Source organism: Erythrolamprus reginae, chromosome 1, assembly GCF_031021105.1.
Source record: "Erythrolamprus reginae isolate rEryReg1 chromosome 1, rEryReg1.hap1, whole genome shotgun sequence".
In the NCBI taxonomy this organism is placed as follows: domain Eukaryota; kingdom Metazoa; phylum Chordata; class Lepidosauria; order Squamata; family Dipsadidae; genus Erythrolamprus; species Erythrolamprus reginae.
Genome location: NC_091950.1, coordinates 367,083,399 through 367,102,190, shown reverse-complemented (window position 1 = coordinate 367,102,190; position 18,792 = coordinate 367,083,399). Strand labels below are relative to the sequence as shown.

The 18,792-nt window shown below is 42.3% G+C and overlaps 1 protein-coding gene across 10 annotated transcripts in view; it reads left to right on the top strand.

Annotated features, from left to right (window-relative positions):
* TRERF1 (transcriptional regulating factor 1) overlaps positions 1-18,792 on the top strand; it is a 135,583-nt gene that overhangs the window by 70,409 nt on the left and 46,382 nt on the right. For 6 of the 10 annotated variants that reach the window (XM_070734518.1, XM_070734519.1, XM_070734520.1 and 3 more), the window contains exon 2: positions 16,786-18,369. In XM_070734518.1, coding sequence (XP_070590619.1) covers positions 16,999-18,369 — 1,371 coding nt within the window. In that variant the 5' untranslated portion in view covers positions 16,786-16,998. Of the gene's footprint in view, positions 1-16,785; positions 18,370-18,792 lie in introns of those variants that run through there. The other 4 variants (XM_070734515.1, XM_070734524.1, XM_070734522.1 and 1 more) reach the window with 1 other exon arrangement.

Here is an 18,792-nt window from a genome sequence, read left to right as displayed (position 1 = left end):
GGGAGGTTAAGTCCACAAGCCTTAAACTTGCCGAGTTTGAAGACCCTTGCACCCTTAATCCCTAACTCAGCGGTCTTCAAACCTGACAGCTCTAAGACTAGTGGACTTCAATTCCCAGAATTCCTCCTCCAGGCATGCTAGATGGGGTAATTAGAAAGCAAAAACAGCTCCATTTTTGCAAATCATGTGCTGTTTTTGCCTATTTCCCCCCGCAAAAATTGGTTGGACAAAGGGTCTGGAAGGAACATTTTTGCCATCCCCCAGCATCAAGGAGCTCTCTGCAAGTGGGGGACAGGACTTAGGGACAGCAAATATGGCTGCATTCAGTGTATAAGATGCACCAACATTTCCACCCTCTTTTAGGGAGGGGGAAAGGTGTGTCTTATACTCTAAAAATACGGTATATCTAAGAAAAATACAGTGGTACCTCTACTTAAGAACGCCTCTACTTAAGAAATTTTCTAGATAAGAACCGGGTGTTCAAGATTTTTTTTGCCTCTTCTTAAGAATCATTTTCTATTTAAGAACCCGAGCCTGGGAAAATTTCCCAGGAAATTTGAGAGTGGCATGAAGGCCCGGCCAGTTTCCTGCCATCCCCCCTGGGTTTCTCTCTCTGGCTCAGTGTACGGGAGGTGCGTGCTCCTCCTCGCTGCCTCAGAGTCCCTCTCTTTTTTTTAAGCCTTAAAGTTTTGGATTTTTTTGATTCCCCTCCGCTTACCTTCTTCCTTCAGCAGCAACTGTCCCCCTCCTCTTCCTCTTCCTCCTCCTTCCACCCAAATTGTGAGCTTTTATTTCTTTTCTAATGGGTTTGCACACATTATTTGTTTTTACATTGATTCCTATGGGAAAAATTGCTTCTGCTTACAAACTTTTCTACTTAAGAACCTGGTCACGGAACGAATTAAGTTCTTAAGTAGAGGTACCACTGTACACTTATTTGGAAAAACTATGCCTTGAAAAACCCTTCATGGCATCGGAGCAGAATATCTCTGGGACCACCTTCTGCTGCATGAATCCCAGCGACCGGTTAGGTCCCACAGAGTTGGCCTTCTCCGGGTCCCGTCGACTAAGCAATGTCGTTTGGCGGGACCCAGGAGAAGAGCCTTCTCTGTGGCGGCCCCGACCCTCTGGAACCAGCTCCCCCCAGATATCAGAGTTGCCCCCACCCTCCTTGCATTTCACAAGCTCCTTAAAACCCACCTCTGTCGTCAGGCATGGGGGAATTGAAATTTCCCTTCCCCCTAGGCTTATAGAATTTATACATGGTATGCTTGTTTGTATGAGTGGTTCTTTAAATTGGGGTTTTTAAGATTGTTTTTAATATTAGATTTGTTTACATTGTCTTTTTATATTGTTGTTAGCCGCCGCGAGTCTTCGGAGAGGGGCGGCATACAAATCTAATAAAATAAGAAAATAATAATAATGAAGTTGTATGAGCAGCCTCTTTTTGGAAAAAAAACCCTTTTGTTTCCAATAAAAGCTAATAGGAGAAATGGAGCATTTTCTTCAGATATGTAAAGCATTTAGAAACGTGCAAGTAGACTTTTTGAATGTGGTGCTCTCCAACCCTGTTGGATTGTCATCCCAACCAGCATGGCCAAGGCTATTCTGTCCTGTCTCATATCTGGAAGATGTTAGATTGGAGAAGGATGATCTGAGCACCTGCAATAAACAATACTTTTTATTAGGGCTTTGAAACATATCTAGCTCTTATCTGTCCTTGATATTTTGCTGGGTCTAAGAATAATAGATGAATTAATGTCTTGTTAATTTCACTAAACCATAGTTACAATTGTTCTTTACTTCTGTTATTCCCATTCCTCAAATTTAATGTCTATTTATTGCATTTGTGCAATAGTGATGAAAATGCCTTACACTCACTGCCTGTATACAATTGCCTAAAAATATTCCATTCTTCATTTTTAATGCATCCTAGACTGGAATATCATTTTCTTCTTAGTGGAAAATAGTACACATATTAGAAGCTGAAGTATATTATTCAAAACAGTATATTCTAGAGACTCTGGGTGGCAATCTCATGTTGGGAAGAGATTGTGGGAAAATCTAGATTTGTGTTGCTCGGTGTAGATAAAGGTGAATGACCTTTGAATTATTAGAAAGCCTATTGCATGCTTGATTTCAATCTTTTAAATGGCTGAGTATTGTATATTATGTTGCTTACATGGATTTTAGTAATTTCTTCTGCTTGAAAATGATATTGAGTTTTAAGCTCTCTCTCTCTTTGGTTTGTTTTTAATACAGACCAGAACCACTGTATTTTTTCACAGTGTAAGTAAGGCATGTCAGAGGTTTTGCAGAATTTGCTAATATAAGGCCACCCCCCCGAAAATAAGGTGTAGTCAAGTTTACATACCGTATGGTGGAAAAACATACGGTACCATTCAAAGCTGTTCATAGCGGTACCGTAATAATGTGGCGTCCCCTGCTGGCCCCTTCCATCGCTTTGTACCGTCCAGTACAGCAGACACAGTCTGTTGCTGTCTCACCGCCATTACAGTCTCCACTACAGTGCGTAGACTGTAGTTCCTCTGGTGGCCGGAAGCTGCAATAGCGGGAGTATACTGTTGTACCATATAAGTGCCGTCGTTTGTGTGTGTGTGTGCCATACTGACAGGTAATGTATCGTAATCAGTGTACCGTACGGTACACTTTCTTTGGGGGTGTCAGCTTTTCTGCCTGTGAATTTGTCTTATTTGAGAAATATAAGGCACCCCCCGAAAATAAGACATAGCATAACTTTTGGAGCAAAAATTAATATAAGACAGTGTCTTGTTTTCGGGAAACACGGTAGTACTAACATTCCCCCCTTTGGGTGGTCAATATATAACTCTAATACATTTCCCAACATTAACACTATCCCTGATATTAACTTACTAGTCATTGTATCAGTAGCAAAGTATCAGTGTATTCATGTAAACTCAGTCCTTCTCAGTAAACACTGCTAACATGAAACCTATCAGGTTTTCTCCTTCCTTTAGTAACTTTCATCCGCAAAACATTACTAGTACAGTACTAGGAATTTTTTCCTCTTTAACCTTGACCTTTACCTTCCCTAAAGGTGTTATATCACCATGTATAGAGACTTAACTCCTGAATGGTCTTCCACAACATTCTTGTCTATACCAGTGTTTCCCAACCTTGGCAACTTGAAGATATTTGGACTTCAGCTCCCAGAATTCCCCAGCCAGCGAATGCTGGCTGGGGAACTCTGGGAGTTGAAGTCCAAATATCTTCAAGTTGCCAAGGTTGGGAAACACTGGTCTATACTGTATATCTCTTTGTCAAATTACAATCTCTAAACATTGGGGTCTCTATAACAATACTAACCTTCATAATTTTTAGTTGTTACTCATTTTAATAAAATGTTTTCAAGGTTCTTACACTGATTTTTCTTTAAGCAACAATTGTTACTATTATGGTTGAGTGCATAGTCAGCCAGATGTTCAACTTCAATTTGGAATTTTTGGCCACTTATCAAGTCCTTCCCAAGGACCTGGGGTAGACAGATGTGGATGCTTGATGGTGTTGCAGATATTCCTTATCTGCAACTTATAGGATATAAGCTGTTCTGAGTAAAGCTGCCTTTCGCAATCGACTGGTGGGGCTTTTGTCACCAGTGGTGTTCAAAAGGTGCTCCACATATTTTGGGATTGCATCCAAGGTGATCTATCACTGTTGTTACTGCCTTTGCTTTCTTTTGCCACAGGTCAATTTCTATTTGCAGGTCTTTGTATTTTGTTATCTTCCCCAGTCCTTTCTCTTCTATTATTATATTGTTATTATAATAATTCCAACAACTCTGGCTGACTCACAGCAAAGAAAGAAATTATATCAAATTATATGCGGAAAGGGGCGGCATACAAATCCAATAAATAATAATAAATAATAATAATAATAAAGAAATCAATTAAATAATAAAGAAATCAATTAAAATACAGATAAATGATGGCAACAATGTTGAAGGAAGATGTCTTGCCAAAGGCCTGGGTAAAATACATGTTTGAAGCTCTTCTTTTTATTATTTCCTTGATGCCTGTTTTTAAAATCAGTTTAAGAATAGCCTGTAGACCCTGAATGGGAAACCAATTGATTGGTTAGCTGACCTGGATTCACAAACAACAGCAAGGAGTGCTTTTCATAGCTTCTGGTGTGCTAGCTGTGTTTCTTCCTAATCTGGTCATATTTGGTTACACTTATCCACCTCTTAGCAACATCCTATTCTGATGATTATAATAGTGTATAGAGCTGTCCTTTTGGGGGTGGTGGATCTTGAAGATGAACTTGCTACAAAATGTTGCAGTTCAGAATGTTAACTGTGTCTGGGTACATGGATCATATGAAGCCTGAAAGAAGACCTACAGAAAGTGTCGACTCCTCTACCAAGAGAAAGAGCGTATCAGGTGAGTCAACGCTCATTCTCTATAGGTAGCCAATTGTTTACTAAGAACAATTCAAGGTACAGTGGTACCTCTACTTAAGAACTTAATTCGTTCCGTGACCAGGTTCTTAAGTAGAAACGTTCTTAAGTAGAAGCAATTTTTTCCCATAGGAATCAATGTAAAAGCAAATAATATGTGCAACCCCATTAGGAAAGAAATAAAAGCTTGGAATTTGGGTAGGAGGAGGAGGAGGAAGAAGAGGAGGAAAGTTGCTGCTGAAAGAAGAAGGTGAGGTGAGCGCCCCCTTTTGCCTTTTGGAGGCAAAAGATGCTCCAGGAGGCAACCTTGCGCAGGGTGTATGGGAGGCAGCGCGAGGGAGTCACCACAGGGAAGTGGTTTATTCCCTCTCCAAGTGCCCAGATAAAGGAAAACGCTTTGTTCACTCTGGGCTGCCAAAGCCTCCTTAAGCGCCACTGAAAGACTCCTCTGGCAGCCCAGAAAAGCCTGAGATGGCTGGGATTAAAGGGGGAATGGCAGGAAGCGGTCCAAGCCTTTGTGCCACTCTCAAATTTTCTGGGAATTTTTTCCGGGCTCCGGTTCTTAAGTAGAAAATGGTTCTTAATTAGAGGCAAAAAAATCTTGAGCACCCGATTCTTGTCTAGAAAATTTCTTAAGTAGAGGCGTTCTTAAGTAGAGGTACCATTGTACTATATTTAAGGTTCTGGATGCTTAAGGCCTTAGTATCTTAGGGATGATCTCTCTGCTTACAAACCCATAAGGTTCTTCTTAAGATTAGCAGTAGAAACCGTTCTGAATATACCCCTGCTGTCAAAGGCCATGTTTTTGCAAGCTAGCCAAGACCTTCTCCTGCACAATTCCTACACCAGTCTTGGTGAACCTATAGCATGTGTGCCACAGATGGCACACAGAGCCATATCTGATGGCACGCGAGGTGTTGCCCTATGTCAGCTCCAATATACATGGCACACACCTGCAAGTTGATTTTTGGCCTTCTTTTCGGCCATTTTTGCTGTTCCTGGGCTTCAAGAAAGCCTCCTGGGGATGGCGAAAAACAGCCCAACAGACTTACTGGAAGTCCAGAGGCTTCAGTGAAGCCTGCACTCATAGAACAGAATAGAATTTTTTTTATTGGCCAAGTGTGATTGGACACACAAGGAATTTGTCTTGGTGCATATGCTCTCAACGTACATAAAATAAAATATACATTTGTCAAGAATCATGTGATACAACACTTAATGATTGTCATAGGGGTCAAATAAGCAATGAAGAAGCAATATTAATAAAAATCTTAGGATATACGCAACAAGTTACAGTCATACAGTCAACATGGGAGGAAATGGGTGATAGGAATGATGAGAAAAACTAGTAGAATAGAAGTGCAGATTTAGTAGAAAGTCTGACAGTTTTGAGGGAATTATTTGTTTAGTAGAGTGATGGCGTTCGGGAAAAAACTGTTCTTGTGTCTAGTTGTCTTGGTGTGCAGTACTCTGTAGCGATGTTTTGAGGGTAGGAGTTGAAACAATTTGTGTCCAGGATGCGAGGGGTCAGTAAATATTTTACCCGCCCTCTTTTTGACTCGTGCAGTATACAGGTCCTCAATGGAAGGCAGATTGGCAGCAATTGTTTTTTCTGCAATTCTGATTATCCTCTGAAGTCTGTGTCGGTCCTGTTGGGTTGCAGCACCAAACCAGACAGTTATAGAGGTGCAGATGACAGACTCAATGATTCCTCTGTAGAACTGAATCAGCAGCTCCTTGGGCAGTTTGAGCTTCCTGAGCTGGCGCAGAAAGAACATTCTTTGTTGTGCTTTTTTGATGATGTTTTTGATGTTAGGTGACCATTTTAGGTCTTGAGATATGATAGAACCTAGAAATTTGAAGGTCTCTACTGTTGATACTGTGTTGTCTAATATTGTGAGAGGTGGAAGGGTGGAAGGGTTTCTCTTAAAGTCTACCACCATTTCTACAGTTTTGAGTGTGTTCAGTTCTAGATTGTTCTGGTCACACCACAAGGATAGTTGTTCAACTTCCCGTCTGTATGCGGATTTATCATTGTCTCGAATGAGTCCGATCACTGTTGTATCATCTGCAAACTTCAGTAGTTTAACAGATGGATCGTATGAGATGCAGTCATTAGTGTATAGAGAGAAGAGAAGTGGTGAGAGTACACAGCCTTGGGGGGCACCTGTGCTAATTGTACATATATCTGATGTGATTTTTCCTAGCTTCACCTGCTGCTTCCTGTCTGTTAGGAAGCTTGTGATCCACTTACAAGTGTGTTCAGGTACCGCTAGCTGATTTAGTTTGGTTAAGAGAATGTACGGTACAATGGTATTGAATGCTGAACTCATGCATAGGGAAACAGCATAGGGAGGAGTTGTGCACGTGTGGGGGACATTGCGCAGGTTCTGCACAGCATGGGTGGCGAGGGTGCGTGCATGCACGCTTTTGGCACGCGACCCCCCAAAATGTTAGCCATCACTGTCCTAGACTGTGGAAAACATTTTCTTGGAAATTGTAGGTGGGGCTTGTCCAGACTTGTCCGATTCTCTCAGTATATAGGAAATCTTTTAACGTATATCTTTTTAACCAGATTTTTGTCTATGGAGAGTCTCAGTCTTCCAAGTCATGGTTGTCCCAAAGGTGCTTTTTCAAGTGGCAATTGGACTTTCTGGTTATTCTTTGAAGACATTTTGCTCCTCATCTAAGAAGTTTCTTCTGAAAAACAAAGTCTAGTTGCCTCTTGAAAAAGCACTTTTGGCACACCAGATTTATGCTTGAATTTATTCATTTATACATTTATTATGTTTGAATTTATTTATATCCTGCCTTCTTTCTGTACAACCCAAGGCAGTATACACAATTTCCTATCTTCCCCACAACAGTTAACATTGTGTGGTAGTTGGGTTGAAAGATAGTGACTGGCTCAAGGTCATCCAGACAATTCCCATGGTTAAGGATTAGAATTCACTTGCCTTCTGCATCAAACTGGTTTTATTTATTAGGCATTTTGAATATTTATGTTAAATTTAATTTGTGTGTGTATTTATTAATCATGCTCCCAGAGCACAAAGATGTGATATAAATTATATTTGCTGCAGAAGTGACTTGGAAATGCAATGTTATTAATGGGTATCTACAACTGCCAGTTTTGCAGTTTGATTGAGAGTCTAACACTATCTTTCCCCAATATAGTGATACCTCTACTTAAGAACGCCTCTACTTACGAACTTTTTCTAGATAAGAACCGCGTGTTCAAGATTTTTTTGCCTCTTCTCAAGTACCATTTTCCACTTACAAACCCGAGCCTCTGAAACTGTAACAGGAAAAGGCAGAGAGAAGCCTCCGTGGGGCCTCTCTAGGAATCTCCTGGGAGAAAACACGGCTGGAAAAGGCAGAGAGAAGCCTATGTGGGGCCTCTCTAGGAATCTCCTGGGAGGAAACAGGGCTAGAAAAGCAGAGAGAAACCTATGTGGGGCCTCTCTAGGAATCTCCTGGGAGAAAACACGGCCGGAAAAGGCAGAGAGAAGCCTATGTGGGGCCTCTCTAGGAATCTCCTGGGAGGAAACAGGGCTGGAAAAGGCAGGGAGAAGCCTCCATGGGTCCTCTCTAGGAATCTCCTGGGAGGAAACAGGGCCTCCACCCTCCCTGTGGTTTCCCCAATCACACACATTATTTACTTTTACATTGATTCCCATGGGAAAAATTGTTTCTTCTTACAAATTTTTCTATTTAAGGACCTGGTCACAGAACGAATTAACTTCGTAAGTAGAGGTGTACCATTGTATCTGCCTTCCAGTTTTGTTTAGCTGTCATGTCAAGTATGATATGTATTCCCTTAAAAATACAGTCCAATTCTATTGTATGCCATGTTTTAGGATTGCTGACATATTAGCAGTGATCACTGTAATGTAATTTGTCTTTTTTCCTCTTTGGATAAGCTGCTGATTTTCTTCCAGATAGTTTGCAACAAAGCTCAGATCTAGAATTTGATAAGTAGGCAGCATATAGATAAATAAAATAATAAATATATGGCAGAATGAGATTTTGGATCTATGGCAGAATTAGAGGAGCATTTTCTTCTTGGTGGGAATTGTTGTCTCGCCTCCCTCCCACCCTTTGAATCAAGATTATTTAGTGAATTTAACCGGCAATTTAACCCAATCCTAATCTTTCTAATCGGTTTTTGTGAGTTTTACAACTCTTGTAAAAAGACTTCCTATCTTGATTTTCCTTTTTGACTTAATCAAAGTGCATTGAACTGTTATCTCTCTATCTCCTTGTGTCTGGGCTCAAGTGAACTATTACATTCTCTCATCCATGCACACACATGCAAGTGTGCACGTACAAATAGGTTTACACTATAGCCTACAATCAATAATAATAATAATAATAATAATTATTATTATTATTATTATTATTTATTAGATTTGTATGCCGCCCCTCTCCGAAGAGAGGGAAATCAAAGTTGCATCTGTTGGGAAAACAGTATGGCTGCAAAACAAGGCTGTTTGCACCATACTGTCAGGGTTCCAAATAGCAACCAAAATTAAATCAGAGCCCGAGGCAAATTATTCCTCTAAGTTCCAGTTTATTAACAGAACCATGTTAACAGAAACCTGAATCTGAAATCCCAGGGGGTTTTCCTACCCAGTTGGAAGTTCAAGCTCTTGTCCCCACACTCCAAAGTCCATCACGTTGACCAATCTTCATCTGCCAACTTGGTAGAAAATCCCATCTCCTTCCGTGCAAGTGCAGGAGTGCAAAGACGAAGGATGACCTTGACAATCTAGAAGCAATTTTGTTATGGCTACATGCAGACATCCTTCATGCAATTACCCCTCCCAAATTCCCACAGCAAAGAATACATTTTAAAATAGCATAAAGTGTGGCAGGCCAAAGACTCCAACTAAAATGGCTTTGGCCTGATACATAGCTTACAATGAATGTTAGTATGCAGGAAGAATGGTGGAATCCTATATTCTTAAGGGGGCAATTTTGTCATCAAGGCCAATCTGTTGCTAAGTGAAAGAATCCAAATTAAATAATCCCTGACAAATGGCTGCCTAGTCTTCATTAGAATGGAATGGGACAAGTCACCAGAGCTGACTCAACACAACTGACTTGTCTCATCTATCTTGCCACAGTCAACTCCCCATGAGACAATTCAATGTGGGGTAACTTGAGAGGGATAATTTGCAGCTCACCTTAGCTTTCAGATCTTCTAACTTGAGAAGGTTCAAAGCAAAAAACAAAACAAAGCCTACTACAATTCAGTTGTCCCTCCTTTTGAGTTGTCCCACATTGAATTGTCACATGGCAAGTTGTCCATTTATTTATTTGTTTGTTTGTTTGATGATGATGATGATGATTATTATTATTATTATTATTATTATTATTCATTAGATTTGTATGCCACCCCTCTCCATAGACTCGGGGCGGCTCACAACAATAACAAAAACAATGTAAGAACAAATCTAATAATTTAAAAAACACTAAAAAACCCATTATTAAAAGCAAACACACACACAAACATATCATGTATAAACTGTATAGGCCCCGGGGAGATGTCTCAGTTCCCCCATTGTTTGTTTATTGGAGTTGGAACTGTGACAGTATGATAGGTATGAATTTATTTATTTATTTATTTATTTATTTATTTATTTAATTTGTATGCTGCCCCTCTCCGTAGACTCGGGGCGGCTCATGATACATCTCCCCTAGAACATCTGGATAGTCCAGGGGCTGAACCTGATGCTGGGCCAGGCCCCTCCATCATTAGGGGAAGTGACCAACCAGATAGGGAGCTGCCTGCCTAGAGGAAGGATGATCGGCTGCAGATGGGCAGTGACGAGGAGAAATAACAGATCTCTTCTGTCAAGGAACAGCTGCTCTTGTACCGCTAGTTTTGGGTTTTTTTTGTAACATTCAAATTGAAATATGTTGCTCTTTAACTTAAATGTTATTAATCAACATCCTTTACCCTGAAATGATGGAAAACAGATCTTGACCTTGTTCTGTGTGATATACTTTCAAATATTGAAACATCTGCCATGGCCACCCAAATCTCCTCAAGGCCAAACATTTCTATCAACATTTGATCTTCCTTGATTTTTGAATTGTCAGACTCTACGGAAACTACTGAGACATGTTAAATAAGAATCATTATTACCAACTAGAATGAAGTTGCTTAGATAGCTTCAAAATGAGAGCATGATCCATTTTTAAACTTGCCCGTCTTCCTGTTTTTTTCTTACAACTGTTTAGATCTTGCTTTGCAGTTTTTGGACTTGGTACTGAGTTGGCAGTTGGTAATTAGCATTCTTTAATTCCCACACCAGCTTCAGTTTGTTCATTTTTGATTAAAGGGCCAAGAGCCACCAAGTCAGTGTGATATCTGGCAATGATGGGGGAACCTTTCCTGAAGTGATAAGCAGCAGAGCATATAGGGGGCCTTGACACAATCTAAGTGTTCTGAAGGAGGCCTCTGTGAGGGACAGAGGCAAGAATGGTAAGAAATTCTGGGAGTTGGGTGACATATAAACTGGATGGTTGGATGGAGATGGATGCATGGATAGAGATTAAAAGAAAGCAGTTGGAGAGAATAAAGATGAGTTTGACAAATAAGCACTCACCTGTTGCCAAGACAACAAAAGCTAAAACATTTCTAAGTGGTGGGTGGTGCAGGGGGTTGGACTAGATCAGTGTTTCCCAACCTTGGCAATTTGAAGATACCTGGACTTCAACTCCCAGAATTCCCCAGCCTGCATTCGATGGCTGGGGAATTCTGGGAGTTGAAGTCCAAATATCTTCAAGTTGCCAAGGTTGGGAAACACTGGACTAGATGACCTGCAAGGTCCCTTTCAACTCTAATAATAAATAAAATAAATAAGTGCAGAAAATATCTGAAAGCAGCTCAGTCACCTCCGTAATTCACAGAATTACAAGAAGGAGGAGAAGGGACTACACAGCAAGATCAGACTCGAAATATTATATTATAGTAATCCGTTCCAATACAAATATTTGTAGACATCCTGCGGAGTTGACTTCTTGGTCTTGTCTACCTAATTGGGATCACAAAGCTAAGCTAGGGTATCAACAGAGTTTGTTATAAGCAAACTCTGCACAGATATAGATCCAGCCTTGAGATTAACAGAGAAATGAAAAAAAATATCATGATTTCTTTCAATCAACTGTTGATGATGGGTTGAGGACAGGGGCAGCTGTAGCAATTGAAATAGTGTATCCTAAAGCTGACATGGCCCCAATCCCCTGTTGAATGGACCTGACCAATGCCTCTTTCTTTAAAAGATCTCATTTGGCTTCCCTGAATATGTAACTTGAATACTGAATTTAATCAATTCCTGAGAACCATAATTATATAGTTCCTTCGCATTTAATGATTCCTTGATCTGAATTAATTTTGTATTATTGATAGCCTTTTCATCAGATACTCCAGAGCCTGAATTCACCAGCAGAGAAAGCGGACAGGGTGTCTCAGGAAGGTATGGCATATATGGGTAGGAGGTCCAAGAAGATTAAGCCTTGCTTTAAGTTTGGATTCGATTCGTTCCTGTCTGACATTGTTAGGGGGAATTTTTGTTCTGACTTGCCTGCTTTAGAGGCAAATGTAGAGGAACTTGTTATCCTGTTCCTGGATTGTGACTTGGGACAATGTGACCATTAGAATGTAACTGCACTGATTTCCTGAGATACATTCTCCATCTCCTTCCCACACCCGAGTCTGGAGATTGCCACCAAGTTGGGAAGGGAGGGGAACATGAACTATTAACCCCGGTGGGAGCTAGGTTTAGACTTTCATGTCTCCTGTGTTTTGGGTGAAAATAGGTTCTGGGAGGCATGGATAATTGCGATAGAGGGCCAGCTGTGTTTGGTGTGCAGCATGGAAAGTGACTTTGTTTTGATGGAGTAATTAAATCTTGTCTGAAATTACCTAGTTGAAGATTTCCTGTGTTGGATGATTAAGGAGTTTTCTGGATGGGAAGGAGGAGCAGGCTGGGGGAAGGGAATTTCATGAAAAGAGTAGGAAATTAGGAGGACGACCACTTCAGAATTCCTGATCTTGAAAGCCAAATATTGAGGTACTCCTGCACACCTATAGTGGAGAGTAAAAAAGTTCTTCACCGAAGATACTGTAAGAGAACATTCTGTTGGATGAACAGTCTGTCTTTTATTTACTATTGTCTTTGGCAAGATGAACTATGCATTACTATTGAACCCTCTAGGATGCCACTTAGGTCTGATATATTTATCTTACGAAGTGGCTTATAGTTGTTTTTATGTACAGTGATCCCTCGTTTTTTGCGGGGGATGCGTTCCAAGACCACCCGTGAAAACCGAATTTCTGTGAAGTAAAGATACTTTTTTATGTATTTGACAAGTATTTGGACTTTTAAAACCCACCCTTTGCATTAAACAGTCATTCTATAATGTTTTTCAGCTGGAACTACATGTGATATCCTGCCAGTTTCTTTAATAGAGTACAGTAGTACTGTAGAAGAATTTCATGCATTTTTAATGGATTTAAATTTTTTAATGGATTTAAGCCTCCTTTGAAAATCCTTGAAGTAGCGAATCTGCAAAAGATGAACCATGAAGTAGCGAGGGATAACTATATACCTTTTAGACCAATCGGCAAAACAGCACTAAATATTTAATAATAAAAACATTAATGTACTATATAAAGAGCAGTATAAAATATCAGTAGCTCGACACAACAAATTAAGGTTGAAAGCCTTTAAAATTAAAAGGCCTTTGAAGTTCTTGATGGTCTCTGAGCTGTTTTGTTTGCTTTCAGACATTTCATTATCCCACTAGATAACATCATCAGTGCTAATGGGTGTGGGGGCTTGTTCCGTGTTTATATATAATATTTTGGCTCGCCAGTGTTGGTGAGTGTGTGATTTTCTCCTTGGGTTTTCCTTGATTAGGGTATTGTTTTCTGTTTATCTGATGTTAATCCAGCGGTGAAATCTACTTACCTTCCCTACTGGTTCAGAAGTGCTCACTTTGCGCATAGGTAGTTTGCATTTCACACGCACCGCCATCGTATGTGCTTTTAAAACCCTCTGCGCATGCTCAGAAGGCTTTGCGCATGAGCAGAGGGTTAAGAAAAAGAAAATGGTGAAAATGCACAGCCGTTACTACCAGTTCTCCCAATCACGAGCGGCTGCCACTACCAGTACACCTGAACTGGTCCTCGGAGAGGGGAGGCATTTAAATGCAAAATCAATCAATCAATCAATCAATTAATTAATTTCACCACTGTATTAATCCCTTTTTATCTGGGTGTTGCCTGCTGGAGAGAATATGTTCGTTTGATTTCTCCCTTAGCTCGTACATATCCATAGCCCTTCAGATTGGTGTGTAAATACAGTATACTGTATCTATGTGTGTCTTTGCCTAGCCCCGCATAGACAACAAAGTGTCAGCTCATCCTCCCTCTGGTAGAACATCCCATAAGGCTCTGTTTCTATACATGAAAGTGTTTTTTCTATGTGGCTATTCTCAGAACAGCGGCAGGAATGCTCCTCAAAACTCTGTACATATCACAGAGGCTTACATTGGGGATTTAGGTCCAAAGCATTGTAACACTAACGTTTTGGAATGTGTTGCTAACTAGGTACTCAATATAGCCATGTTTAATCACAGGCCAGCTTTCTGGCTAATACAGTGGTGCCTCTACCTACAAACGCCTCTACTTATGAACTTTTCTAGATAAGAACCGGGTGTTCAAGATTTTTTTGCCTCTTCTCAAGAACCATTTACAAACCCGAGCCTCCGAAACTGTAACTGGAAAAGGCAGGGAGAAGCCTCTCTAGGAATCTCCTGGGAGGAAACAGGGCCTCCACCCTCCCTGTGGTTTCTCTAATCCAGTGTTTCCCAACCTTTTTTGAACCGCGGCACATTATTCACATTTAGAAAATCCTGGGGAACATTGGGGGGGGGGGGCTAAAAAAAAGTTTGGACAAAAAAATCTCTCTCTCTTCCTCCCTTTCGCTCTATTTCTCTCTCTCCCTCTTTCTCTCTCTCCCTTCCTTCCTCTTTCTTTCCCCCCTCTCTCCATCTCTTTGTTTCTCCCTTCCTTCCTCTCTTTTTTGCCCTCCTTCTCTCTCCCTCCTTCCCTCCCTCTATGTCTTTCCCTCACCCTCCTTCCCCCTCTTTCTCCCTCTCCCTCTCCTGCTATCCCTTTCTCTCCCCCTCTCTTCCTCTCTCTTTCTCTCTCTCCCTCTCTTGCTATCTCTTTCTCTCTCTTTCTCTCCCCCTCTCTCCCTCTCTTTCTCCCTCTCTTGCTATCTCTTTCTCTCCCCCCTCTTTCCCTCTCTCTTTCTCCCTCTCTTGCTATCTCTTTCTCTCCTGCTCTCTCCCTCTCTCTTTCTCTCCCTCTCTTGCTATCTCTTTCTCTCTCTTTCTCTCCCCCCTCTCTCCCTCTCTCTTTCTCTCTCTCTCTCTCCCTCTCTTGCTATCTCTTTCTCTCTCTTTCTCTCCCCCTCTCTCCCTCTCTTTCTCCCTCTCTTGCTATCTCTTTCTCTCCCCCCTCTTTCCCTCTCTCTTTCTCCCTCTCTTGCTATCTCTTTCTCTCTCTTTCTCTGCCCCCTCTCTCCCTCTCTCTTTCTCTCTCTCCCTCTCTTGCTATCTCTTTCTCTCCCCCTCTTTCTCTCTCTTTCTCTCTCTTTCTCTCCCCCCTCTCTCCCTCTCTCTTTCTCTTAGCAGCGGCATTGGGCAGTAGCCGTGGGGTGGCGGCAAGGTCGTCAGCTGTGAGGCGGAGCTCCAGAACGGAGGCACCGATGGCGGCGGCTAGACATGTTTCTAGACGCCGTACATGCTGGCATTGCGCTGGGCATGGACGTGGGGCTGGAGCCTCCGTCCCGGCCCAGACAGCAGGCAAGTGCCAGCCACACAATTCTAGCATGTCCAGCCGTCGCCGTCGGTGCCTCTGTTCCGGAGCTCCGCCTCACAGCTGACCACTCTGCCGCTGCCCCACGGCTACTATTCGCTGCCGCTGCCGCCGCTATCACCCTCCCACTGCGTGCCGCCCTTCCACTGCCGCTACCCTCCCACCAGGCCCCAAAGCTCACCTGCTGCCGCCGCCAGGGAAGCTCCAGCCGGATGGGGCGCTGCAGTTGCCGGAAAACTTGGAAGGCGCAAAGAAGGAAGCTCAGCTTCTGTTCTCACAACTTTTTGCTCTTCGCAAAAAGTTTCGAGACCAGAAGCTGAGCTGCTTTCTTCGCGGCACATCTGACCATGTCTCGCGGCACACCAGTGTGCCGTGGCACACCGGTTGGGAAACACTGCTCTAATCTCATGCATTATTCGCTTTTACACTGATTCCTATGGGAAAAATAGCTTCTTACAAACCTGGCCATGGAACAAATTAAGTTCGTAAGTAGAGGTGCCACTGTATAGCCATGTTTAATCGCAAGCCTGCTTTCTTGCTAATACTGAAGAATTTAGCTCAGTGTGGGTAAACACGGTGTGCATATACATTGAACAAGTAAGGATTGTGGTGGCTGAAACAGCATTTTTCCCCCATTTGTCCTTTCTCAAAGAAGGCTGATACATTGTTTTCTTCTCTGTTTCCCCCCCCCACCCCTCAATCAATAGGAAATAGGAAATTGATCCATTGTTTCTTGAAGTTTGCCTTTGAGATATTGGCTTCTAGGGATTATTTAAAAAGTCTGCATTGGGAATATGATCTGTGAATAACCAAGCTCTCCATTAGCATAGGCTACATGTGTTAAAGCTATTTAAACCTCCAGAAACAAAGGCATATCTAGGAACATAGTAAACTTTGAATTTATTCTTTTGAATGGGTGGGCATTATAGCAGGAATGTCAAACTGGTGGCCCGTGGGCCAGATTCATCACGTTCAGGCCACGGCCACCCCACTTCCGCGAAGGGAAGAAAATGTCGTGAAACATCACATGACGCTGATAGTTTGACACCCATGGTCCATAGATTTTATATAACCCCTGTTTTCCCTTCTATGTCATAAGAGCACCTACAAATTGGCAAACCACTAAGCACTAAATGAGATTTCTTGATGAGCTTTTTCAGTAGGGAACATTGTGAAATAGATATTTAAACACATAACAACAAGATATTTTCATCCTTGAAAGAAAAAAAAAGAACTCACCTTCCATAATTTTTGTCCCCATCAATCATATGAGAAACCTTCTTTCACTGGACATTACAGCCCAGCATTCCCAAATAGGAATAAAGTTTTAAACAACTGTGTTCAAGGGGATATAGGATGATCATAGTCGCCTTGAGAAGGGTGGCATAGAAATCTAAATAATAATAAATAAATCTAATTAATAAATTCCTTTCTTTTTCCTTTACAGGTGACTAAAGCACAACAAATACCTTGGTTTCGGTAAAGACTTTTTTCCCCCCAGGCTGAAGTGGAATTAACCATCCATAAAAAAATTCAGTTCTCCAGAACAAGTGGTCAAAAGAATAAAATAGGTTTGCAGTGTTTTATTTTTACATTCTCTCAGGACTACAGTATTTGATTGTGTTTTAAATGATTCTTGCTGAGAGAAAAACTGCTGAAAATGGGGGATCAGCAGGCGTATAAAACAAACCACATAGTTAACAACAGCGAAAATGTGTATTACCAGCAACAGCACTTGAGTCCTCTGGCATCTGCTAGCCATAACTATGGAACTTCCGCCATGCACACGACTCCAGAGTCTCCCCTCTCTCCCTCATTCCCTCATGATGCCAGGGAAAACATATCTTTGAATGTTGGGCCCAAAGGCCTTGGGCTAATGGATTCTCCCAGGCAAGCAGACTGGGCCCATTTGACGTCTGGAAACCACCTCCCAGTAAGAAACAGTCAGCACATCATGTGGAACCCAATGGCTCAAAGTGACCCGGTCGATGGCTTTGACCATCTCTGTTCCCAAAGCAATGACCTCAGATCACAAAAAATTACCAGTGGAGTTTTGCATAAATTGGACTCTTTTGCCCAGGTGTTTGCTAGCCAAAACTTAAGAATCCAAGTGAACAACGTGTCTCAGCACATCCAGCCGCAGCCTCCGGTGATGGAGAATGCTGGTGATAGTGCCCTTCGGCAACTGCTGTCTCAGAAACCTGCTGTGGAATCACAACTTGTGCCGCGGTACCAACAGATGCCACAACAGGTCCACCCGGGGTTTGGAAGCGCGCAGCAAAAGCAGCAGATGCAGTTAATGCAGCACCAGCCCTCTCTTTATTATGACAACCAGCAACACGTTGCCCACATCCCCATGCACTCTGCCATGCACCAGGGGCAGGCCCACTTGCAGCAAATGCACTCGCAACATTTGCTGCCGCCGCAGCTCCAGCAAGATCAATACTATCTGCAGCAGTCACCCCATCAAGGACAGCACAGGCTCTTGGTACACGAGATGCAGCCTCAGCAGCAGCAGCAGCAGCAGCAGCAACCGAGGCAGTGCCCCATGCAGACCGCTCAGTATTATCCAATGCAGCCTATGATGCAACAGTTGCAACAGCAGCAGATGCAAACGCAACTTCCTCCCTATCACAGAGATAGTAACCAGAAGACTCTGCACGAGCCTCAGCAATATTCCCAAGATCGGGGTAATTCCATGCAGCTTATACAGCTGGGAGCAGTCCCTCCGTATTTCTATCAAGACCAGCAGCAGTCCTTCAAACATTTGTACCCACAAAGTGTTCTGCAGCAACAGCAGCCTCCTGGTGATGCTAGCCAGCCTGATCATTACCAGAGCGATGGTAGCACTCAGGCGTTGATGGACGAGCACCTGGGACTCCCTATGGCAGAAGGGACCGACGATCCAGCACCGCAGGGCCTGAATTCTGTGGATGGCACAATCTCCCAACAATCTCTGAGACTTTCAACAAGCGTTCAGATGAATAACAAAAGACCTCAGCAGCTGTCTCCCAGCGCAGTATGGCCGCAGGTAGGTAAAAACCTTATATCTTACTTTCTCATAACTAAGTTTAGAAAAAAGGTGTATTGCCTTATAACACAGAGCATGTATGCATGATTGTTTGTGAAATGTACACTTGGATTTTAACACCTCAGAAAAATCAGTGGATCCAGAACAAAAGCTTCATTGTTGTTGTTGGTTATTAACTTTAAAGTCCTAAATGGCTTAGGGCCAGGCTATTTACGGGACCGCCTCCTGTCTCATACCTTGCTGCGGCCAATAAGGTCCCACAGAGTCTGCCTTCTCCCATCTGCCAAACAATGTTGGTTGGCGGGGCCTTGGGGAAGAGCCTTCTCTGTGGTGGCTCCAACTCTTTTGAATCAGTTATTCCCAGAGATCCGCACTATCTCCACTCTACCTGTCTTCCAGAAAGCTGTTAAGACCTGGCCTGGA